Consider the following 26,170-nt stretch of genomic DNA (forward strand, 5'->3'; position numbering starts at 1 on the left):
ATTTATTGGAGAGGTCCTCTAATGCACACTGGTTCCAGATACCAGGTTTGCAGCCGAAGAACTCCAATGCAATGCAAATGCTAATTTAAGCAATAATGAATAAGAAATGGAGTTAAAATGTGTAGAATGAAGGTGCTAGGTGGGTGGAATGCTAAGAGCTCAGCGAGTACTCCTTGTAAATGTGAAGGAATAAATTGTGTTGGGCAAGAGTATTTGAAGTTGCCCACCATGACACTGATAACAACTCCTAGTAACTAGGGCATTATTAAACTGATTTATGGTTCTATCAGCGCATTAAGAACATCGGTTTATGGTTGGAGAAAGGCTGCGGACTTGGTGGAGAGAAAATGTTGATAGAAAGTCAAAGTGTGACCTAACAAGAGCCAAATCACCTTCTTATTGATTTTGAACATAGTACAGTTATTATTTCCCTCATTTACACTTAATTAAAAGAATGAGTTAGTACATAAATCGAATTTGTAGAAAAAGGTATTTACAGTAATTACCAGTATGCAACGCTTTTATATATAAACAAATTGTTGTATGTATATATGGACACTCTTGCAGGAAACACAGAGAGAGTTGAGAGTTTTAAGTTGTTCTACCGTTGCTGCTAAATTGCTTCTCGTTTTCCCACAAAAATTGCTATCTAAGGTTCATGTCAATTTCCTACAATTTGTGATACAGCCTTTTTCATATTTCCAAATCTGCAGTAGCTTCTCATTTAACTAAAATGTTTTTTCAGGTACAAGAACTGGCTAGTACTGATATTTTATTGTGTGAAATGGAAATGCCTCCAGCATGTATCATTGTTTCAGCAAAAGAGTTTTGGAGAAAAAATAAGAAAAGAAAAAAGTGTCCTTTGGGATTTTAACCCAAACAAACACCTGTATTGTGTGGGCATTCAGTAAAAGTACATATTTGATTATAGATGTACTGAACAGACTGTAGATGTAATTACCTCGTCTGTTTTTATTGCCTATCTGCTATGCTGTCAGTTTACATTAATGGAAGCAGAGATAATCACAGCAAAACAATCTGCATATTGTCTTTTTTATTTCATACTCAAAGTGTTTTTTTTTTTATTAGCACACACTCTGATGTTGTATCAAGCACACAGGCTGGGGATAAATGAAGGGCAGAACTGGTAAAAGATTGGCAAAGGCATCATGAAATGATGACATTTCGCTGTGAAGCATATATGTATCTATACATTACTGTAACACAGTCGGTTTTCCAACTTTTTTAAGTTATCTGAAAATTAAAAAATCTTTCAGTAGTCTCCAAGTGTGGTAACATATGGTTGGAGCAATTGTGGGAATTATCTGTGTCATCTTGTTTGGACATATTCAATTTGGGTCTCGAGCCCCTGTGGAAAAAAGTTGAAAGTGGGTGATTTGGGTGATGGAGAGGCGGTCCAGATGGCAGAGCAGCAGTAAGATCAATCATGCTTGATGCATTTTTCCCACTTCAACATGCAGACAGATGTGAGTTAACTCAGTAATTGGGTTTACTTCCAGGTTGTGGATTTCTCTTGACAAGTAATAACACCATAAAAAGAATGTGCAAACATGCTCACAAAAGCTCTTAAGTGTGCATTGTTTGATGTGTTATTCCATCCTACCAAAAAAATTACCATCCATCATCTTTCCAGGTTTAACAGGCCACAGAAAAGAAACTGTTTATAGTTAAGTTCATTTTATACATAAAGATGTACTTGCAGGATATAGAATCCTTTCTGCTAATGCCAAGACTAAACTGATGAATCCTGTGGCCGTATAGTACAAAGAAAGAAAACTGGAAAAACAACACATAACTATCCCAATAGTTGGGAATTCAATTTGTTATTAGATTAGCTGTTAGATTCATTAATTATTTGAAGGTTACTACATACACAGTTTCATTTTCAGTGTAAGTAGCAGTGCCTGACTGCAACACTCAGAGTGACCAACTGATGACCCAAAGGTTGAGTGACCACTTTATGATCACAAGACATTTGCACAGATCACCAAGTGGCAGGCAACCTATATCCAAAGGATTGTGGTCCAACTTGTACTGTCTGAAGACATAGATTAGTGAAGGTTAGCTAATAATTGCTAATTCATAAACATAGACAGATTTCCGACACATTGCAATCAGTCTGAGTTAGCTAACTTGTCTGCGATGTGTCTCTTTGCAGTAGGGGACTCGACTCAACTGGTTGTTAAGTGATTTTATTTTGGTTCTACACCTTTTGACTCAGTGTACACTATTATACTATATACTGCCTGGTGCCTACTGTATGTCATTTTGCAGTTAAACCATCATCTTGCAGCAACTACATCACTACTTGTGGAGAAATGTCTCCACAAACCTTATGTACTTGATGTGAATTTCTGTGTAGATAGCAACAGATTTGCAATGTTTACTGATTTATCATAGTTAATTCCCAAATTGCATGTAATTCCCCAATCCTCACCATCTTATTGCCATTTTATTGCTGTCTTAACACAAAATTAAAGTCAAGATAGCAACTGACTGCGATTGGTCACACACCTGGTCCCCATCTTCAAAGCAGCAATTTCAAAGGCAACGAGATCATTGCACTTGATCGCAGTAATTTTGTTCATACCATGGTTTTTCCCTAGTATGAATGTAGCAATCTGTTGCACCATTTGAGTTTTCAAAGTTTGCCAGTACTATCAAGGAAACTAAAGTCATGTGATAGAGAATAGCGGTGGGAATCAGGAAACACTGACCACAGTCTGTCAGCTCAGTGGGAAAAGCAATTTCGATTGACAGCAATATTTTTATTAAAATATGCTACTCAATATCAGCATATGAGTATCTGTTGACAGTTCCAAGATAAAGTCTTCCAATATTTTGCAGTGCACCTGTTTTGTGACCCATACAACAGATTTGAACACAGAATACATTTCTTGACACTTCAGTGTGAAAGTCTGTTAAAGGACAAAGGTTCAGTTATATCCAGTCACTTGAAAATGTCACTTTTGAGAGGCTTCAAACTGCACAATGTGTTTCAGTGTCTTTAATTTCTGAATTTCTAAAGTGTTTCAACTGAAAAATGGCTGAAGGTAATGAAAAATATGATGTAGTGTAGCGTATTGCAGAAAGTGAGCTTGACCCAGTGTATCATCAGGCAGTTGGTAACCCACTTTTACTTTGCATTTTAAATGTTTCTTAGATTGGTGTAGGGATAAAGCCGGTCCCATTACATCCAGAATGCCTTTGATTGCAGTCATTCATTATGCTTATTTTAAAAGTTAACATTTTATCTGGAGTATTAATCCCACAACAGTACGTTAGTTTGCTCAAAGCTATTTTTTTCTCGTTTTGAACATTACAGAGGATTCACAAAGTCTTCCATCATTCAACGACCTTTAATTCTGTTTGCAAGTTGGATTGAGCTTTATTTTGCCCTCTAATGTAGGTCATGTCAGATGAATAAAGGGCCTTTAAAATGTGCCACAGCCTGAATAAAGAAAGTATAGTCAAGGCTCAGATGTGAGAGGGGACCTTAGCTGTACCGGAGTCAATAGATCTCAAAGATAGAGTTGTCAACCTTTCACATGCTCAAGCAGTCTTTTAGCTATTACTGCCCAGTGTGCTGAACCTGGCCTGTGCCATTTAGTATAAATAGAGGAGAGAGAGAGAGAGAAGTGGAATGACAATAACCAGCAGTATAACCAGTGGCAGGGACTGAAATTCACAGACACGTCAGTGTGCCTGGATTTGTCATAAATATAAGTGTGCATTTTCTTTGCAGCTTCAATAACCTTTACTTTGAAGGGAGTCTGGTTGTTCAATACATAACATTAACATTTACAGGCCTTTTCATGAAGAGCAGACAAAAGAGTCTCTAATCACACTTTTGATTATTCAGTAATATAGAGAAATATACGGTGATGGAATAATACCTGCACTGTATGTGAGTATATGTATGTTAGGTAGATAAAGGATATATAGTTTCAGGTTATTTCAAATTAAATGACTAGACTTGAATAAATTTGAGTTTAATAAAAACAAAAGTTACTTATTCTTATTACCTAAAGTTAGAGTTAGGATTGGAAAAGTAAGGATGCTATGTAAAAATGTCATAAATTCTAAAAAAATCAAATCATCATCTAACTATTTACTATTCAAAGCAAACATATCATTTTAGTCTTTTTTTAAAGTAGCAGCACATTAAGTAGAAACTTAAATAGGACATCCATGACACAAACGTGACAGTGGTTCAGTATGTAAAAAAGTGAACGGCTGCACTTTTGTGCAGTAATTCTTCATCCACAGATATTAAAACAGATAGATCATTGTGATATATTTTTATTTCCAGTGCGTTGAATGGCTTCCTGGGGTTTGACTGAATGCTTTTTGCCCTGTGTGTGTACTGCATAACAATATACCTGCTGGTATGTAAAGCTGTATAGTAAAGCGAGCGGTGGATTATGAATGGCATCTGTGCTAAAAGCAAAGAAACAACGCTAAAGTCAAATTGCGCTATGGATGACATATGAGATGGAGGCAGAGTAACCTCAGTTGGTGAATTAAAATGTCAAGAGCGTGGACCTGTTTCTGTAGGCCTGCGCTCTCATTCATAGTCAGCAAGTCTCTGTGCACGTTGGTGCTTTATGGCAGCTGGGCTATAAGAGCAGAGAAGAGCCAATATTCTGGAGGCAGCCTCAATGAGAGTGGAGCTGGAATCTGGTGGTAGATCAATGATAATAAACGTGATTCATTCAAGATGGTGCTTCCTAGTTATCGAGCGTGGCTCTGCTGTGGCGTGAAAACCGCAGTAACTGGCAGCGTCGAAGACACGCTGGAACCTGCTGCAAACAAATCCAGATTTCAGTCTAGGTACGAGTTACTTGTACAGTATCTCCTGTATAGAGCGGACCTAGAGTCTTTCTTGTTAACTGTTTTCTGGCCAGTTAATTTAGAATACATTTCACCCATTCGTGCTACAATAGAGCAGCCATTAATTTCACTTACTGCCTCACTACATCTTTTTATGAATTTTCAGGATGAATGAATACTGCTCTCTCTCTCTCTCTCTTGCATGCTCGCTCTCTCTCTCTCTCGACTTGATGATCTGTTGGCTTGTTTGGCATGGAGCTCTGGCAAGAACCTCCTCACTTTATAAATGCTGGCAAGGGTGGCCAAAAGATGTACCAGATGGCACCACCCATATGCAGTTTGCCCTTTGGCCAGGTAGACTAATGAATCCTTGTGAGAGTTAATCTGGCATTAGACTCTCAGTGGGCGTAGAACCCACACTTTTCCCACAGCTGCCCTGAAATATTCTTGAGATTTTGTGTTTCCCTTGATGTTTTTTTTTAAGCTTTAGAGATAAGCTAAATCTCTTTAGCATTTTAAAATTACTACAGGTGAAAAGTGTGTTACCTATGCAGTATCACCTTTATGATGGACATTTATGGATCTGTCATTGATGTGAGCTATATTGATGGTTCTGGATTTAAATTGTTGAAAAATTTTATTATGCTAAATATAATCATGATATGTAATTATGCCAAAGTAAAACTAATTCCGCTGCCTTATGTTTGAGCTGTTTAAATGTGCTGTGCTTTCGACTAACATCTCCAACTTGACACAATTAAACCGACAGTGCATACTGGAGATGTTGGGAGCACAGGCTCACACAGACTCATGTACTGAACCTGTTGGGGCTCTTAAATCCAGACTGTAGAGGTCAGAGGGGAGAGGCTGAGAAAAAACAGCCCAATAGGCCAGCTCAAACTGTGGAAAAGAAGAATAGTACCGCGATGTTTCGTTTTCTTTGTTGCATCAGATTCTTCGCATAATGCGATCTACTATGTTGAAGTGGATGCCTCAGGACCTCCTTAACTTCAGCTTTGATGCTTTATCCTCAGGTTTTCCTTTGAAGGCTTATCATGAGTTGGCAAAGTGACTGAGACTAATCGAAATTCATCTGGGCAGGCTATGACTATTGAGGTCCCCCACCTTGTAGCACAACAACACAATATACAAACTCACCCACCGGAAGACCAAGCAGATCGGTTACTGAGCAAACACCAGTGAGGGTTGCATGCTCATGTGTGCCTCTGTCCACTATCTACTTTACACCATTGCTTTGCATTGAGCCAAACATTTCTTTTCAGTTTTCCCCACTGGCCTTGATATTTGTTTACTTTCTGTCTATGAAGAAAAAGGAGAAAAATATTTCAGCATTACAGCCCAGGTTTTGTAAATACATACTTACATGTAAACATGTAAGTATGTATTAGGTTTCAAGCCTTAATCTGAAAATCCAACATAAGTAATCAGCTACTCACTGGGGTGTTCTCAAACCAACCAAGCTTTTCAGTAGACACTGTGACTGCCGAATAAGCGGTGGCTACTTGTTGAATTTGGTGTGATTACATGTCATCCTTTAAAATATGCAAACCTGGTTCAAACAGGAATTTGTATCAGCTAAGCATGTCATTTTACCTCCAGCTGATACAGCTGCTTATAATTATGAATAATTTAGCACTCGTCTTCACACGTTGCAAAAAAATATAAACTTATCAATTTATAGAGCGCATCTCTTTTTTTCCTTGACATCCAAAAACAACTTTATAACTAATTTATAACAGAAAATGTCGTCAGTAAAAGAAAAAAGCTGTCATAATAAAGTAGGATGTGTGGAAAACTTCAATAAAATGGTGTGGCTGTCAATAATTTGATACCTCTAGTCAAGAAAACACTTGTATGTGTGAAGACAAATCTTTGTATTTGTTGTGAGGAATGGTTACTTAGTCTTGTAAATCTAAACCTCAGTGGCAGTCCTCTGCTTTAGTGCATCTGAGACACGTCTAAACTCAGATCTGTTGCATGTCACCAGGGAATGTGCTCCAGTTGTTGCGTTTTTAACATCACACGGCTGCCTAAGAAACTGTAGGCTCTGCTGCCAATTTTAATGAACCACTGTTAGAAAGGATAAGAAATGTGCCATCCTTTTTGCTTGCCCATTAGGCACGATTGCAGCATATGCCTCGCCTGCATGTGAAACCTCAAACACTCTGAGTGCATGCTTCTTTAACATCAAGGGATATGAAGCCAAAGGGAACCGAGGCCATATACATGGCCGCTGAAATAAAGCATGCTATATGAAGTTAGTTCTTTAATCTGTGTCTGATCATGCCTCCTGGTCATCTCATCTACTTCTTCCCACTGACCTACATATTCCTAGTTAGCAGTTAGTCTGTGTGGTTGGTTAAAGATAGATATCATTTAAAAATCATCTTAAAGTAACATGTATAATGGGTTCAGGGAACCTTGAATTCTGTGAAAGCGTCTGTGTGGTTGTTTACATGTTAAATGGGCATCGAACGGGCCCATCTGTCCGTTGCCTGAATCTAGTCAGCAGTTTCACCTAATTATAACGCTACGCCTCAGTCGTGTTTTGGACATCGTGAAGATAGTGATCGAGAGCAACCAAACACATCTGCACATCAAAGAATCTGAACGAAACAATGAGTGTTTGATTGCATATGCAAGCAAAGCAATATTTCTTTTGCCTTATTTCTTTCTGATTAAGAAACATTTGAGTTAACGCCAGAACGTTTCACTGTAAAATCCCCAAAGAAGATTACCATTTGTCCTTAATTATCTTGCTTTCTGTAATTACATATATTTAAATCTCTAATCAGCTCGTTCTGAAAGATGTGCTGCGGCGCCTTCTGACATCTGCGCTCGAGGACAGAGCGGTACATTAGCAAACTGGACTGGGTTGAACACAGGGGCGATTCTAGGATCAGAGCTTTGAGGGTGCTGAGCACCCAGAGAGCTGCCCAGCCAGGCAAGATAAACTTTACTCGTCACGATGAGTCGTCTTCCCCGTGTCTGTCAGTCCCTGCATCCTTAAACGTCTCCAGTTGTCCCGAGTTCCCTGTGACTGTCTCCTTGGTGCATTTAAACCCCTGTTCCTCCCTGTCCTCATCGTCTGCTGTCTTCGTCTCTGTTATCAGTCATCATAATTTTACCATCTCTGAGTAAGTTTGTAAATTTCTTTATTAAATGATACGATTCTTAAATTCATCAAGTCTTTCTGTGCCTGTGTCCTCGTCACAAAACATGACATCACTGTTTTGTACATTTTAACACAATTTAATCCCCACATTTGTGAAAGAAAAGCAAAACACTTTTTTTAAAGTCTGTAACAAAACAATCAAATCTGATCAAGGTTATTTAAATGCTGCAAACAAAGAATGGATTGGAATAAAAAAAAATACATATGGTAACCTTAATTACTGTGGGAAAATGATGAATGATGATCATAGTGAGTAAGAAGTAAACTGATTGCATGAGATTCACTTTTAATGTGTATGTATAATACAATACAGATATATGAAAATAGACTCCAAAAATAGAGTCCTTGAAATGTACAAAATATTGATAGATAAAATTATAAAAACGAAGGCAACTTTGCCTATGGTACAATGTATGAAAAGATCTTTACTGAAGATACTAATATGGCTCTGCAGATTTTTTCTTTTATTTTAACCTATGTCGCCTCACATTGAGGTTGGCAAATCACTTTTTGGTGATCAACTGTCTCAAGCAGTTTAACAGTTTCTGTTGTGCCTGTCACTATTCCCAGTGTGTTTTTTTTACCTGGTTCTTCCTGACCTTGCACTTTCTCCTCACGTTCCCCTCTTCCCTCTCTCCCTCTTTGGACTGACAATCATACACAAATAGATTGTATTCAATTGGATGAAAAAAATTACATTAATATGAAAAACCAATACTATTAAGATCACTAATAAAAAAAAGTCCTCTCTCAGTCTACTTTCAACCAAAAGGCAAATAACCAAACCACATGAACATCTAATAAAAGATATAAATATTGAAATACTGATCAAGATCATTTGATTTTACAATATCGGCACATATGACAAAATAACCAGCTTCTCTCATTCCATTTCAAACAGGACAGTGGTAACAACAGCAGGCTACAGACAATTTCAAGTTTTAGATTTTAAATAGGCTGTATACATTTCAATGGGAGCAACGGGACGGTCAAATGTCGCTGATTTTACTACAGAGCAGGACGGATTGTAGGGTAGCAAACATCGTCGGAAAACATGTTTCCAACACTGCAGGTTACCTGGGTGTAATGTTTTTCAGCTAAAAAGAAACATGGCCTGACTCCTACCTAACTATATAAAGAGTAACTGAAGGTTAAATGCAGCTAACATGTCCTGTTTTAAGCCAGGCACTTACACACTTTTGTTGTTAAAATGTTATGTCTCAAACAAGTACTGTATGCTTTTTATATTTTTAGTAGTGTGTCACACAAACAGTAAATATTGTCAAAAAAAAGTAAGAAACCTTTGGGGGTGCTTTGATTCAAAAATGGCTAAAACCGCCCCTGGTTGAACATATGAGTGAAAGCTTTTATCTTCCTTTTATCCAGTGATTACATAACTATTTGCTCCCAAGTAATCTGTGATTAAATGCATCATATAGAGTGTGTGCGTGTATGCTTGTGTGTGCTCATCCATGGTTTTGATCATGTTAGGAGTATAATGAATCAGGCTGGTGAGTGCATGTGCCAGACCTAAAGCTAACTTTGTTGTTTTACATTTGCATGGGAGCAGGCTTCTTTCTCTATGTATGAAAAATCTGATAGAACACCATCGTATTAGCACTTCTGTCAGCGTTGTCACCACAGGCTTCTATACAGTATGCAATTCTCTGCTGCTCACTTCGTCAAAGTCAAACTATACACTCATTTTTTCCTTTGCCTATTAGGATGTCAGAAATAGATTAGGAGTTGACAGATATGTTTTATTCAAGCCAATATCAAACACAATAAGTGGTAATCCAAGAGACGGATAAGTGATGTTTGAATCAATATAAATGTACAATAAAATCTTGAAAAGAACAAAAATTCCAACCGTTTGCTGAAATGCATTTGTTTGTTTATGCTGTATAATCTTTAATATTTATGCTGAGGGCTTTGTGGTAAAGTGGTTAGCACTGTTGTCTCACTGCAAATCTAATGATTCAAATCTAATGGTTGGCTGGGGCCTTTCTGTATAGAGTCTGGATGTTCTCTGTGACACTCAGTATTAGACTGTGACACTAGACACTTCCACCTATTGTCCAAAGACATGCGTGTTAGTATAATGAGCGATTAAGCTAACTGGCTATCGATATGTATGCAAGGCAAATAAAATGCTAAAGTGCATTATGGTTATATATGTGGAAAAATGAATGCGGCTTGTAGTGAGAGGTGAGGAAAACCAGAAAAAGTGTTATTCCATTTAATTATTCAGAAATATTCAGTCCAACTTCAAAACTAAGCTCAATGATCATCAAAGAAATAAATCACAGGATTCTATTTTTTCTATTTATTATTTTTTTTATTTTGATAATACCGGCTATTTCACCTTTGAAACATGCTCTGCATCAAATAGTACTCCTCAGGCAAAAGTTTAACAATTTAGCTGTGACATTACTTAAGATCACAGAGTGGTTGCTACAGACAGAGAACAGGCAGCTGCATTACAGACAAAGTGCTGCATTTTAAATACATTTTATCGAGAATTTATAAAATGCGGAGACACTAATGTCTTTTTAATAAATGTCCAAAACTTTCAGCAGCAGCAAAAGGTGTGGCGCCGTTACTGATTTGGCAGGCCACTTTAACAGATGCCACAGATATGCGCTGGGATTGTTCCCGACTTTTCCGCTTGCCCCTCTTCACCTGCAGTGAAATTATGTGTCACCCTCCCCACCCCTTTCATGCTCCACTTTCATGCAGCTCTTTGTAAAAATCTGTAACACTATTTATGTGAGAAAACAAAAACTTTTTATTATCTCTCCAAATGATTTTGAATTAAATGGATTAGCTATGTTAGATAAACATAATGTTGCTTCATTATAAATGTCACAGCGCATGAAGTGCTCTTTTTTTATTAAAAGATTCATTTAAATGTTCAGCTACAAATGGCCAGACTAATTTATGTAATCGCTGTAAAGCTATACAGTATCTTACAGCTTTGAGAAAGGTGGAAAGTGGGTGTCAGTGAGCTGTTGCCAGCTAAGTAGGCACATTAGTTCCTGTTATTCACCTAGTAAATATACTTTTATAAGAAGAACCTTTGAGCTTTTTGCCATCCCTGTCTTTTTGTTGTGTCCACCCCCATGTCTTCATTTTTGTTGGCACTGCTGGTATTGAGTCTTACAAGTTTAACTCTCCCTGACAGAGACTGCACAAGTGTGATCTCGCAAGTGTGCAGCATATTGACAGCATGGTTTCAAATTCCATCTCGGGTCCAAAGCAACCAGCTAGAACAGGACAGATATGGTCTAGTGAGCCAAAATCCCATCTAGATTTGGGGACAATTACCTCCAAAGTTCACTAAGGTAGGCTTTTATGTTTGCTTTTTTTTCTTTTGGAAAAGAGCACACACACACACACACACACACACACACACACACACACACACACACATTAGGAAAATGTGCAGCAAAGTTTTATGCATAAAAGTATTGAACTGGGCTTTTGATGAAAGAGAGAAGGGAAAACATGTGAGATAAACTCAAAGTAGCAGCATCATAAACATGCAGCTCACGCCGTGCCTGCTTCTCACAAACTTCTATTTTATGTTGGTTTACGACAACAGTTTTCAAAACAGGAAAGTAGTTGGATATGTCAAATTATGTGTTTAAACCAAAACACGACTGAGAGATGAATAGAGTGGTGCACAGCCTATGAAAGCTAAAAGCACCATGGATTCCTTTCAGCTGTCATTCACACTTAAGGACAGCTTTGTCTGTTATTGATTTTTTTTCTTTTTTTTTCTTTTCTTTTTTTTTTAAATGCTTTAGTGGCCAAAAGTAGTATTCTACCTGCATCGACAAGTAAAATTCATTTATTGCATCAACGGAAACTTCAGATTGAATTTGACTTACTTCAGAGTCACAGAGCTTCACATAACAGTGAGGAGAAAATGCAATTTTCCTCAGCTTATCCATCATTTATGACAATAAAAGTTTATATTTCTGTGCCTAAGTCATCCTAGAGTAGTGTTTCATGCCCGTGTAATTTAAGGTGCCAAATATGGTGTATGGCTTTTTCTTTCTTTGGGACATTAGCCAGCCATCTGATACCATCTTCATAATTCCTTAGCTCCTCAGTTTAATAATGTCCCTGTTTAAACAATATGACTGACAATGTTGAACTACACTGATACTTTAAATACCCCGTGCTTCTGTCAGCGAGAGCTTAAATGCAACCCAAGCTAAAAGACATGAGTCTTGGCTGAAAAGCCGAAAATACCAAAACTTTATGTGTAAAAACTATTTACTTCACTGGAACCTGTCCCAGTTGTCATTGGACAAGAGGCAGAGTACACCCTGGACAGGTCGCCAGCCTGTAGATTCAATCCATATGCATGCGCTTGATTGAATCCCAATGTAGTGGACGTTATCTGCAGCTGTTACTTTGTTAAAAAATAGGACATTGCTGCTTAGTAAAGAAACAAAAAAGCCTTAAGGAATCGCCTAATAGAAAGTGAGTGGTGCATTTCAGCTTATTTTGTGTTGTAGAGTTTGGATGCTGTGGCTCGGAGCCTTGTGCATTACTCTGGAGAAACGAGTTTGTGTTGAACTGTTGATGGTGCACCTCATTACTGTAGCTTGGTGCCTCTCTAAGGACTGATTAAGGATTAAGCACATTTGAGAGTGCCAGCACGTACATATTGCATCTTCTTGTTTCATTATCTATACACAGCTCCTTTATCTGCAGCTTACTGTATATGCATGCAGGGCGTCAGTGTGCCTGCCAGTGCCTGCATTGTGTTCCTCAGAGGAAATCCTACAATCTCTCTGTTCTGTCCTCCACTGATAAATCGATACTCATTTCATCTTTCCCAAATGTTAATAGATAGAATGGGAAAAACACAAATATTTTATGTGACTGCTGGCCAGACCAAAAAAAAAAAAAACTAATAATGATGTCTGATGCTCTCTGCAGAAGAGGAAATAAAATACTGCATGCATGCAGAAAACAATTACATACAGTATGCATTATGGTAATTTTTTTCCAAAAAAATTGCCCAAATATTTCTTGGGCAAAAAAACTAATATAATCATGTGATGATAACTGCTGGTGTGTGTTGTTGCAGGAAGACAACCAGATGAAAACTCACATTCGGACCAGTTTAAGTGTTTGACAGAAACTAAGACGCTGAGCTTTTGCTTGTGTGGGAGGACTTTTCCCCCCCCCCTTAAACTTTCCTATAAGGTTGTGTGGCTCTGGCACAAAGATCACAGCAACAACTTTATAGGTAACAAAAACAAAAACCACAATTTGATAAGTATTTTTGTTTTTAATAAAAAAAAAAGCCTAGATTTTGGAATTTAGCAACACTTTTCCAACATTTTTTAAGTTTTATTTTACATTTTAGTTTATTAGTAATGGGAAAACCTCTTAAAATGGGTAGTAGTATGAAAGTACAAACTTCTGTGCAAAAAAGATGTATGTACACACCACTCACATGGAGCTCTTAGTCACTTTTACTGATTAAAGCCTCTGTTTGCATTTAAGCATTCGTTTCGGTTTTTGGCAAATAATTTTTTTGTTTTTTCTGTGGATCTGGTTTTATATTTCATTTATTAACTGGAAAATTAATTCTGGCTTGGTCATTTTTATGCCCAAAATGCTAACATTAGTTAACATAGTTACTGTCAGTGCGCCCCAGGGTGGCTGTGGCTACAATGTAGCTTGCCATCACCAGTGTGTGAATGTGTGTGTGAATGGGTGGATGACTGGATATGTAAAGCGCTTTGGGGTCCTTAGGGACTAGTAAAGCGCTATATAAATACAGGCCATTTACCATTTACTTGTAGATTATTCATGTAAGTCTGATATGCAAGTAAAATGTCAAATTTCAAGTCTGGTGATATTGAATATACTTGACTGATACATTTAGTTTATACTAAACATATTTTCCTTAATGATTAATTATTGGAATAAATAAACCTCATTTTATGGTCTTTTGCAGATAGTGTTGTGCATTATGGGTGTAGATATAATTTATTGATTTCATCAGAATAATTTTCCTCATCCCTTTAAGTAAATCAGTATTTTTGAAAACTACTCTATTCACCATGAATAATCCACAGATCTGAGACTAAACCCCTCACTTTTTCAGTGAAAGGATTTTCAGATGTGTGGCATAATTAAGTGATTGTTACCTTTCTCGAAACCCAGTAAAGTAAAACTTTTACTCATTTACAAAAAAATAAAAAATCTAGTGTGAATTCTCCAAGTTTTGAAAATTCTTCAGGCCTTCAGCTCCAGTATTTCTCTTTGTGGATCTTGGAGTCATTTCATTGGTTTGGTATACACTTTTATACACTGACGTCTGAGTGGACTCGAGAATTTTTCTCTAACTGATGTAATAGTCAAACACTTCACAGTTTATTAAATTAATGCTTCAAAATCAAATTATGTAGAAGAAGACGAGTCCAAGGCTCTGTAAAACATCTCATTACAAAACGCACGCACAGCATCTCTTATTTTCTACTTAGAGGGACTACAACAAGTATTTCTTAACTAACTCTCACTGATACCTAAAGGTTGCTGTGTAATTTTGTTCGCAGTGTAGAAAGTTAAAAAGTAAGCGAGCAAGGCAAAAAGAAATGCTGCTATCCTTGAGTTAATATCACTGTAGTCAGGTGGCATGTGAAGCCTTAATGCTGGTGATTTTACCACCCAACTATGTAAAATAACAATAAGCCCAAAACATTTTTTTTAATCTGAGTGAATCAGTCTTTAAAATAAATCTTTTAAATGTTGTTCTTATGCCAGCAACAGCGCACCAGAGTGCATGAGATATAGTGTGAAAAGAAATATTGAGAAATTTAAACATTTATATTAAATGTTATTTTTGTGATATGTAGAATATGGTGTGAGTTTTTCAGCTCTGCCTAAATTAACTTTCATTTTAATGGACTGTGGGAAATAAAAACTGCACAGACGCACACAATACACAGTCACATCTGATATCTTTCGCTGGCTTGCCAGCCTCTTATAATGCCTCTGATGCTCCCTGGCACCTAACAGTGACCATGGATACCAGCGCATCTGTGCAACACAGTTGTTCGCCGTAATCTGCAAAACAATATTCTCATCTCTCAGTCTAGCAACTTGATATTGTTTTGGTCTCATCTTTGCAGCAAAGTTGTTTTTAGGAAAACTAAAAAGTTATGATAAGTTCATTGTAGCCTTCCTGCTCTGAACAAAAGAGCAAACACGCACAGTTAGTAACGAGCTGGTGAACATGATGGAGCATTTGGCAGCCAAAAAGACAAATATTTCATTCCAGTTTTGATAAAAACCACGAGCAGAACAGAATGGAGAGTTAGCTTCATCATGTGTCAGATAGCATGACTTGAAATGAATGTTAATGTTGTTCGGTATGTGGTGAATGTGTAAATAAGCAATTGTTTCCATGGCAAAAATATGTCAGTGTTCATTTACAGCTTGCTGTGCCAAAGTCAAGACATCGTAAATTAATCCATGCAGTTTAATTAAATGTTTGGCTGATGTCATAGCTAAGGGCATGCTGATAAGAGCCTTGAGACCAATTTGTGGTGTTAGGCTATATAAATAAATTTCCTTGACATGACTTAGCACTGTGCCTTTCATTTCATGTACATAATATTCATTAAAGCAGTCATTATTGCAGCGCTTTGCTTTGTGATATAAGGGGGATTCTACATGAGGTGTTTGAGCTCTGCTATCACAGACACTCTCCGATTCATGATTCCAAATGACCGACAAATGTTTTCCTACCCCGTTTGTTACGGTCTGGCCCACTTTGATTGCCTCAGTGATGAGAATGACAAAATAACAAGAGAATTTTGATCAAAGACTCGGTTCAGCCTTTTCGAGCATCTGAATGTCGAAGCGGTGACGTGTGTAAAAATGCCGCTCTACCTCTCTGTCTTCCTCAGGTGAGCACCTGCGTGTCTGTCCTCAGGGATACACCTGCTGCACGTCAGAGATGGAGGACAAACTTAACCAGCAGAGCAAACTGGAGTTTGAGAAATTGGTTGAGGAGAGCAGCCACAAAATGAGAACAACATTTGTCTCCAGGCATAAAAAGTTTGATGGTAAGTTCCAGTAGATTGATTTGTTTTATCTATTTAACATGCAGAGACTGTGATTCATAGAAATTTATATCCCAGACACCACCTCTCCAAGCTGAATGTACTGAGACAAGCACTGTCAAACTTGTAACTACAGACTTCTGATGTCATGATTAATTATTACTTTGACTGTTATTAATAAGAAATGAGCTTATCTGGTTTAAAGATGGTTATTCTGGAGCCTTGCTATTACACTTGACTTCTTCACTACAGTTCTGCATTATTTGGATTTTCTTTATCTTCAGGGCTTTCTAGCTCACTATGATGTTGTTCTTCCTTATGCACATACACTGTGAACTACTGACATTTTGACAGTAAAAGATGGCACTAAAAACGGCTGTGATCAGCTGACCTGGTCTGATGCTGCTTTTGAGGTTTCCTACTCATTCTGATTTTAGCCATCTACATTCTACAATATACAAGCAGATGTTATATGAGCCATCAAGGCAGATGTCTGATTGCTAGCCACTATGAAGCTGGTATAAATGAGGAATTTGGCAAGTGTTACCAAAGAATATCATCAGCTAAATGCAAACTGACTCCTAGCCGAGTCCTGTTACTCAGCAGCGATCTTTTGCTTTATTTGGATGGTTATTTTAAAGCAGTGTCTGAATTAACCTTGATTTTCATAGTCAAGAAGAAATAAAAACTGTATGCAAAGAATCTCTGGTCTGATCTTATAAGTATAGACCATGGTAATGAACATGGATACCACAGTTTGCCCTGCACCAGTTCTGCATAACTGTAAACTGTAAAAGAACACTGCAAACAGCCCAGTTTACCCAGTTTATTCTGCACATACTGTCCAATACGGCATTTGAATAACATTAAATCTATGATTTAATCTGCTTTCAAAGATATTTCCCAATATGAAATAAAGATCTAGATTTCTATTACTGTCCAGTAGCTGTAGTACTGCAGTATATTGATAACGTATGGTAGCACTAAAATGTTTGCATTTTTTACTGATACTGACATTAAACTTGTTGCAACCTCATACTAATAACATAATGTTGTTTGCTGCTTTAACATATTTAGATAGTATTACTGTATCATAATACTGATATATCATAATGGCCTGTATGTAATTGAATGTTAAAAGATTATTAAGGCAAGCTTCAAGTAATTTGTTCCTACAATTGAAATCCTAGAACCATGTCATGAATCAAACACAGGTGTTATGGTTGTTTTATATTACAGCACTGCGATGTAAACAGTTTATACGTGTCTATACAGGCTGAATGATGACCCAAATCTTCAAATTATAGTTCACAAAAGATTTGTTGATGAGCAAATACAAGAGTCAGAGCCTTCGTAAGCGTGCTCTGTCGCCACCATAAAACCTACGGAGGGAAACGGCAGCCTAAAAATGAGCATAACTTAAAATCCTGACCATATCGCCTCTGTCAGTGCGCCCCAGGGTGGCTGTGGCTACAATGTAGCTCGCCATCACCAGTGTGTGAATGTGTGTGTGAATGGGTGGATGACTGGATGTGTAAAGCGCTTTGGGGTCCTTAGGGACTAGTAAAGCGCTATACAAATACAGGCCATTTAGCATTTATATGACAGCTCAGCTTAGCTGTCTTTGATAATAAAGCTGTTTCTCTGAAAATTAATTGAGATTCACCTTATTAATGACATTCAGCTTTCAACAATATTTTAATTAATGCAATGATAATGTTTGGTTAAATGTTGATGGCAATTATATTCAACGTAATGTAAGATAGTAAAACAAATATTGCTAATGTACAGTTTCCCTTAAATGTTAATTATTGGGACATATAATGGATGTGGAGTGTAACCTTTTCTCATTGAAAAACAAATTTGAAAGTGCTTCTAATATAACTAGATAACTTCATCATATACAGATCCACTGTCTGATTCAATTAATTTTTTTAACCTTTAAATATTTATTTTATTAAACGTCACTTGCAGAGCAGTCCTTACCTTTAAATATGATCTGTCAGCTTCTGCTGTTATATTTATTTCCTCTATCTTTCTCTATCTCTGAGAGTAAAATTATCCCATGTCAGTGTTTTTTTTTCTCCCTGGAAAACAGAGCCTTTGTACCTTAAGCTAGCAGACAGATTGTGCACCAAGATGCACAAAAACAGTTTGTGTGTTCACTGATATTTGTTGAGCTGTTTCAAATCCTGTATCTGAGATAACCTGCCACTTAAAGAAAAAGTTGCACAGTTATGCTCTCTCCTCTTAAGTAGAGGTAGATAGATGCTGATATACGGCAACAGAAACTTTATTGACATCGACAGCATGAGTGCATGACACGGATAAGAAGGAAAAGAGGAGGCATGCAGCTGGAGTCATGACTTTACTGTCTCTGTGACAACAGTTGAAAGCACTGCCAGACTGTATCAAATAAAAAATGAACTTGCCTGATAGTATTTAGTGTTAAACTGCCTATTTAATTACTCATTAATCGAAGGTGTCAGAACGTTGTTCCAGGTTGTTCAGGCCCACTTTAATCCCTGTATAACTGCTAGAGCTCACAGGGCTTTAAACCAAGGCTCCATGGTGTTTAATGCCATTTACACTTGTGTTTCTGCTTGTGCCATCCAAGGCTTGCTTTTTTACACTAACTAAAGATATCATGTATTCTTTTGAACTAGTCAGATGGAAAAAACAAATTGTAGGTGCACTGTTTTTTCCATAACTAATAATAGTAATCTGTTGCTTGAGTCTGGTTGTAGCTGAATGCTGCTAATGTAATTGACCAAGCATTACCTACATTTAGGTCCATACGTTTTTGCAGAGTAACACAAATCAAAGAATAAATGCACTGACCAGCTCAGCAACACCAAAAGACTTGAATGACCACAGAAGACAACTAAGGTGGATGATCGCAGAATTATTTCCTTGTTTAAGAAAAAAAACTTTACAACCTCTATTCAAGTCAGGAACATTCCCGAGGAGGTGCAGAGGGTTTACACACAAGAATAGGCGGGTCAGACTAGACTTTGTCAGGAAACGTCTGATATAGCTGGTAAAATTATGGATAGGGAGAGACTTATGATCTGAAGCATACTACATTATCTGTCAAACATGGTGGAGACAGTGTTATGACATGGGCATGTATACTGCCAGTGGAACCAGGTGATTAGTGTTTATTGCTAATAGAAGTAGCAGGATTAATTGTGTAAAAAATATACAGAGCTTTACTCGCTGCTAAGATTCAGCCAATTGCAGCAAAACTGAGTGGACAGCATTTCATGGTGCAAATGGATAATGACCCAAATGACCCAAAGCAAACTGCATAAACAACACTGTCTTTCTCAAGGCAGTGAAATGGGATAGTCTTCAATGGCCAAGCCAGTTAGCTGATCTTAACTCAACAGACGATGCTTTTCAGTTACTAAAGACCAAACTGAATGCAGAGAGGCTCACAAACCAGCAGCAACTGAAGGCAGCTGCAGTAAAGGCCTAACAGAGCATCTGAAGAGAGGAAACCATGGGTGTCCAAGGGCTCTAGACTTTAGGGATTAAATGACTGAAAAGGATTTTTATCCAAGTATTAAAACAATTCTTAGACTGTATTTAAAATTCCATTAGCTCGGGTACTCAAAAACCAGCAGGATTAACTTTCTCCACTGTTGTTAGCACTTGTACATGTAAAATGTGGTAGTTGCTGGTGTGTTATTGGTCCCATCAGCCTCTGTAAATGGATGGCTGTGTAAAGAAGGGACTGTGACAAACAGTTTTTTACCCAGAGATGAACCTCTTTAGCTTTGGGGGGTGAAGTGAACAGCCGACCACGCATTCCTCACTGCAGATTAGAAGCTCACTGCCTCGAGTGCCTGCCGTTTTTAGCATTGTATAAGTATGAGGCGATCCAATTGTGAACAATTGAAAAACTATGCTGGCTTTCTGGAAAAAAAAGAAAAGCTATTGTGTACACTCCGTCTTAGTCTGTATAAACATCCTTGAATATAAATATTTTTAAATGAAATGACTGCTTAATTTAACTTTATATTATTCTACTATATAAACAAAAATTAGTTTAAAATAAATTTGTTTATGCAGGTTGAAGAGGAAATGAAGGACCTTCGGTACAAAATATAGACACTAATGAATCTTGAGTTAGGGCATTTTTGTCATCCTTGGCTGAATACATGTCTAAAATCCTCCCTGTGTGATACGAACTGAAAACTGTGTAGTGAGTATAGTTGGAAGAAGCGAGAAATCGGTGTTCTACTAGCTAAAAACATCAATGGTAGTTTCTTTCAAATTTGTTACTGCCAAATGTTAAATGAGCCATCTGACAGGTTGGCAGTCAACTGAGGACAATACCTGCATGTCCTTGGAACAACAGCGCAGTAGAAATTCAGTTTTTATTGTTTTAACTGGTAAAATCAGCTTATTTGTATAATTGTTAGACAAAGACTGAAGGCCTGATAAGAGATTGTTTTCAATGCCTAAATGCATAATTTAGATAAAGGACACTACTCATGTGTATAAATTAGTTGTCTGGTGGTGTCTTTTTTCTGCAAGTGCTCATTTAGGATAAACCTTCACTCTTTACCGTTGCATATTGACAAGATCTCAGACTGTTATACTATGTCGTTTTCTTTGAATCACACACTTACATCAGTTCTAGAGAGCACAAATATATGAAAATGAATTCCCACATTAAAAAGATCTTGTAATTCACAGTTTTGTTGGCTCATATTGAAGCTTTTTTGAAAATGTATGTAATTTCTGACCCCGCAGTCTTGGTTTTGATTAAATAATATAAATGTGCAGCAGAGTTCTTCTTCTGTAAAAGCTTAATAGGTAGCCACAGGTTATGAAATTGTTGCTAGGTTGTTTTAAATGTTCAGTAGAATAGTTTGAAGGCAGGGGCATATTTCTACATTAATAGCACCATTTCAGTGACGTTGCCTCTAGAGCAGTGTCCATATTGTATATCTGTGCGTTTATGTGGTAACACTGGGGACACAAATCACTCGTGCAATTCCACCTTCTACACATGCCCGTATCACCGGGCCACTCAACATCGCATCCCTTCTCCTTGCGTTAAGCTCCATCCACCTCGTGGGGTTTGAATCATCCCTCATCAATTTTACATGCCCTCATTTCTGTCCTCAGTTATTTATAGGGCCCTATTATGAAAACCTTAACTTACTTTTTGATTACTGACTGCTTCCCTTGGAGGCCTGTGGGTTTTGATGCATTATTGAGCAATCCTACTGCCATGAATGACTGTTGCACACTAGAATTTAGGCTTGGGTATTCTGCAAGTCCAATAATCCGGCTGAGGACTGATAGGTTTGTAGCTTGAACCCATCCGCTGGAACGTTGAAGACAATATAATTACACTGCAAGCAAGACACAAGTAGGCAAACTTCTTCATGGTACTCGTGCACGGGAGAGAACCGGACAGGCACCGTTCCTTCGCTTGACCCCAGTAGCTCTCGTCCGTTCTCCCGTATCACTGTCCTTTTATTGAGGTTACATGAATATGCATAGGTTCATTAACATACGACGTCTACATACAAACAAAGAGTACCTTGCCTGTGTGTGTGTGTGTGTGTGTGTGTGTGTGTGTGTGTGTGTGTGTGTGTGTGTGTGTGTGTGTGTGTGTGTGTGTGGACTGCTGATCAAAGGGTCAAACATCCTTGGTCAGGAAGAGGGTAGCCTCCCCCTCACCCTAGATGGTTCATCCTAGATAACACGGTGAGGAAGTCCTGCAGTTCATCTAAACAAAGAGCACTTAGACTAGAACAGACGCAACTACGTTAATCCTACCATAAAATAATAAGACACGGTATGACCTCTCATGCTCCCAAAGTGCTGTCTAATACACACAAAGTTTGCAGACTATCAAGGATCAAAACCTCTACCAATCTACAACTAATTACAAAACTCTAAGCATATATAAGTAAATATTTCTAAGCATAAATGACAATCAACAATACAAATCTAACAAGGACCCTCTTACCCCATCTCTCAGTATGCCATATATTCTCCCAGAGAGATTTGAAGTTCAGTAATATTCCAGTCCAAGACAAAGAACAGGCTGTAAGAAAGGAACCTCACAACCAGCTTTGCAGTGCATAATGCAAATCTCCATTTTTTTCCCCACACAAAAATTTACTTTTATAATTCTCTGAAATTATTAGTGTTCTCTGTTTAGCCTAGTACGTGCCCTAAGGTAACTTGAATTAGACACACAAAATGTGATAAATATTTGCAGTATTTATATGTGAGCGCAAAAGCTGGAGAGACACTGAAATACGGAGAAAGAGACTCTGTGTATGAAATAGGCAGAGGGAGAGAATTGCATCGCATCTGTTAAAGATTAATTGCTGAGGATGAACCATGATAAAAGGTGCCTCATGCTCAGTCAAGTGATTTGAGATTGAAAGTGCTCCACAGACTCACTCTCTCTCTCTCTCTCTCTCTCTCACACACACACACACACACACACACACACACACACACACACACACACACACAAAGAAAGAGAGGGAAAGTGATCCAAAACAAAATAGCAGATATAGAGGATAGCTGGCCAGTACCTTTGGTATCCCACAGGCCAACCTCTAGAATGTAAGATAGGTACTGAGGAACCAGTTGAACATTAGGAATAAGATCCAAGCCATCAATACATTTGTCCTACCTGTCATCAGATACCCAGCTGGAATAATAAGCTGACCATAGGAGGAGACAGATACCACAGGTGCTAAGACATGAAAACTCCACAAAACAGGCTCTGCAACAAAAGTCCAGAACCCTCAGGCTCTACGAGCAATGGAAAGCAGGATGGCGAGTATGAATGAGTGTCAGAGCCACAATCCAGGATGAAACACGGAACATCCATGAATACATCAGGTAGATGGCACCTCGAGATGAGGCATTCCAAGATTTGCTCAGGCAGCTGAAGACAGTGGATGATGAACTGAAGGAAGAACTCATAAAAGAACTCATATCATCAACACATACAGGGGACCACTGTGATACGTGGAAATCCCAAAAGACAGCAACATCAGGAATGAGGAGCACAAGAAAATAGAGACCCCCAAACCAAAAGATTGACCCCAACAGATTCCAGGCAGCTTCTCTGCAGAACACTGCAGGCCTGGGAACATTGAAGATACTGTGCAGACCCCTCAAACTCCCAGCCCTTTGGTAGAGGATCCAGGTTTCAGGAACACACACACACACACACACCCTCTAGAGCACTGCCCACATAGTATACTTGTGGGACACAAATCACTTGTCTGTATAAAGCTATTTTGTGAAGCTGTGTTTACTTTGCCTGAAGAGATTCATGTAAAATTGGAAGATGTAACAATGTGACAATGAAACTGATTTGGAATCTGTGAATTTGATTATTGTGACACTGAGAATGAGATCAGTGTAGTGTGGTGTGACTTACCAACAGATTTACCTGATTTAATTCTGTATGTATTTGTAATTATGCTTTGTTTTTTTTTAATTTATTTATTTATAAGTGTCAATTACCAAATGCCAAATAGAATATACAACCTAAACCCCAACTCCCTAACTTTAAATGATCTCTTACCCTGGGTAAACACAGTATTTATTTATTTATTTTTAAATATTTCTTTATGCAAAGTAATCACAAAGTAAATAATCATTTTACCTGACATGCATCAAAAATATATTTATTTTCTTTGTTAAGGTTAGATCCAGGTTGTTTCAACTATCTCGGTGACTCACAACACTTCAGAGGGTCAACGGCATGATAAGAATTTAATCTCAAATTTTCATATCATCAGCTGTAAGTTCCTGGCTTCATAAGAATTTAATCTGTCATTTTGTTCCTGTTCTTTGCTTGGAGCTACAGTATTTCAACTTTCATATGGTAAAATTGCAAAGCATGCTACCGCTTTATCGCTGAAAGATTACATTAACTCAGATTTCTTGTTCTCCTTTTTATACATGTGTAATTGAGCATTATGTCAAAATAATGATTGGTAGTCCTGTAGGAGGTTAAAAGGCAGAACTGGAGAGAAGTTTGAGATATCTGTCTCTACCTTTCTGTTTACTATTTGCTCTAGTTGTATGGTAGATGCTCATTAAATTCAGTTTGGTTGATACGTTTCTGTTCTCTCACAAGACCTGAGCAAGAGATTAGAGTGTGTGGTTGGTTGACTACAGTCTGCATTGAGCAGTGCCCTGGTTGACTGAGTTCTTTGATCCTGCCTCAGTAGATCTCTGCTCAACACTGAGAGGTGTTGTGTCCCTCATTCTCTTCAACAATCACTTTTTCACACCCAACTTAAACCAAGACTGACTTGAACACAGCACCCTATTCTCTCTAATCTGTCATCTTTACCAATTCACAGGCTTCTGCTAGACTGTGTAAGCTGGCAGATAGGAAGAAAGCACAACTGGACTTTTTGAATTTGAGAGATTTTGTCTTTATTCTCTTTATTTTATTTACACATGAAGTTGCTCAGATATAACATCAATTTCAAAAATCCGTCATTTTGAACAGGCAGATGAGCTGAACAGCTGACAGTTTTTCTAGGCTACTTGAGTTAAATTTTGATAGTTTTTACACGACTTCTTTAGTGCATTGGAGTTGTTCGTGGATCACAGAACACACGCAGGGATGAATGAGGTGGGAGACAATAGAATGTGTTCCTTGTAGTCAGCACAGAAGCCTTGCATATGATGTTGTGGCCCCCCGTGAAACACTGAGTAGAAAAACAAGCTGTGATGGGAAACTTGTTATGTGACGGCTGCGTGCAGGCAGGAGAAGGACCCAAAGTGCAGACTCCGGAAACAGGAAGTAACTCAAAACACAGCTTTAATGCTGAACCCAAAAGGGTAACAAAACTAGGAATACAAAATACACTTACGCAGACAGAACACACAGCTAGATAAGGGTAGATCACGACATGGACACAGAGAAACACATGGCTTAAATACACAGAGGGAGCAATCAGGGAATGGGTAACAGGAGGGAAACACAGCTGGGGCAAATCAGGCCTAACGAGACAAGGAGGGGCAAAACCAGATAAGACATAAGACATAACTCTAACAAAGGAACCACAGAATAGAAATGATAAATAATACAATAAACTCAAAACCCTGGGTCAACAACCCAGGCATCCTAACAAAACTAGAGGATGAGTCACTGCACTTCAAAATAAGAGTGAAAGATGGAGGCCTGTGAACCAACATATAGTAACTTTTTGTTTTAATAGTAATGTCTCACACACAAATCCACCTTCAATTAAGTTTTTGAATGCATGTTGGGATGCATTAAAATTTAAATTGGGTCCAGTCAAGAAATGGATTGAAAGCTTGAGATACAAATGGTTGGGTTTCAAATGAACAAATAGCACACTCTATTTATCCTTTAAATAAGATTTTATGTCAACAACTTTTTGTGTATTTACTGCATTGCTATGACACTGGGGGATTTGTTCAATGAGAATGGCACTGTGGTGTATCCTGCACTTCTTCACAGTGTCTTCTCTTTGCATCTCCCTCTTAAAGAAAGCCTTTCAACAAAGGATACTTGGGGTCCTCAGTGCTATTAATTCCTCTTTAAAGAATGTGCCTTTTTAATCTGTATGCATTTAATTTAATATTTGTAGCACTTTGGTCAACATTGTTGGATGTAAAGTGCGTTATAAATAAAGATGCTATGCTATGCTATGCTATGCTAATGCACAATGTTAACAGCAAAGTATTTTTCAGGAGGTTCATCAGTTTCCAGTGCATAGTTCCCCCTCTATAGAGAAAAATCCCCCACAGTGCTACTCCTGTTCTGAGCTGAATTTAACGCCATTGTATCCTAACCATAGGTTTGATACCATTCATGGATTTATAAAACCTCTGCTAACTTTCCCAGACATCACAAACTTAGATTCTTTTACATTTATTATTTATGTTTGACATTCATTGAAGTACTTAGCAAGTGAAACTTTGAAAATGCCCACCGTTCATTGCTGACATCAAATAGTTACATCAAAACAGGATCTCA

The 26,170-nt window shown here is 37.9% G+C and overlaps 1 protein-coding gene across 2 annotated transcripts in view; it reads left to right on the forward strand.

Moving 5' to 3' along the window:
- The window catches only part of gpc6a (glypican 6a), a 160,133-nt gene that overhangs the window by 12,697 nt on the left and 121,266 nt on the right, over positions 1-26,170 (forward strand). For both annotated transcript variants that reach the window (XM_085456188.1, XM_085456196.1), the window contains exon 2: positions 15,994-16,152. In XM_085456188.1, the coding sequence (XP_085312314.1) occupies positions 15,994-16,152 (159 nt within the window). The remainder of the gene's footprint in view (positions 1-15,993; positions 16,153-26,170) is intronic.

The sequence above is a fragment of the Copadichromis virginalis genome, linkage group LG1 (genome assembly GCF_057382275.1).
Source record: "Copadichromis virginalis isolate Kocher_CV1m ecotype Utaka linkage group LG1, C_Virginalis_male_GT1.1, whole genome shotgun sequence".
Lineage (NCBI taxonomy): Eukaryota > Metazoa > Chordata > Actinopteri > Cichliformes > Cichlidae > Copadichromis > Copadichromis virginalis.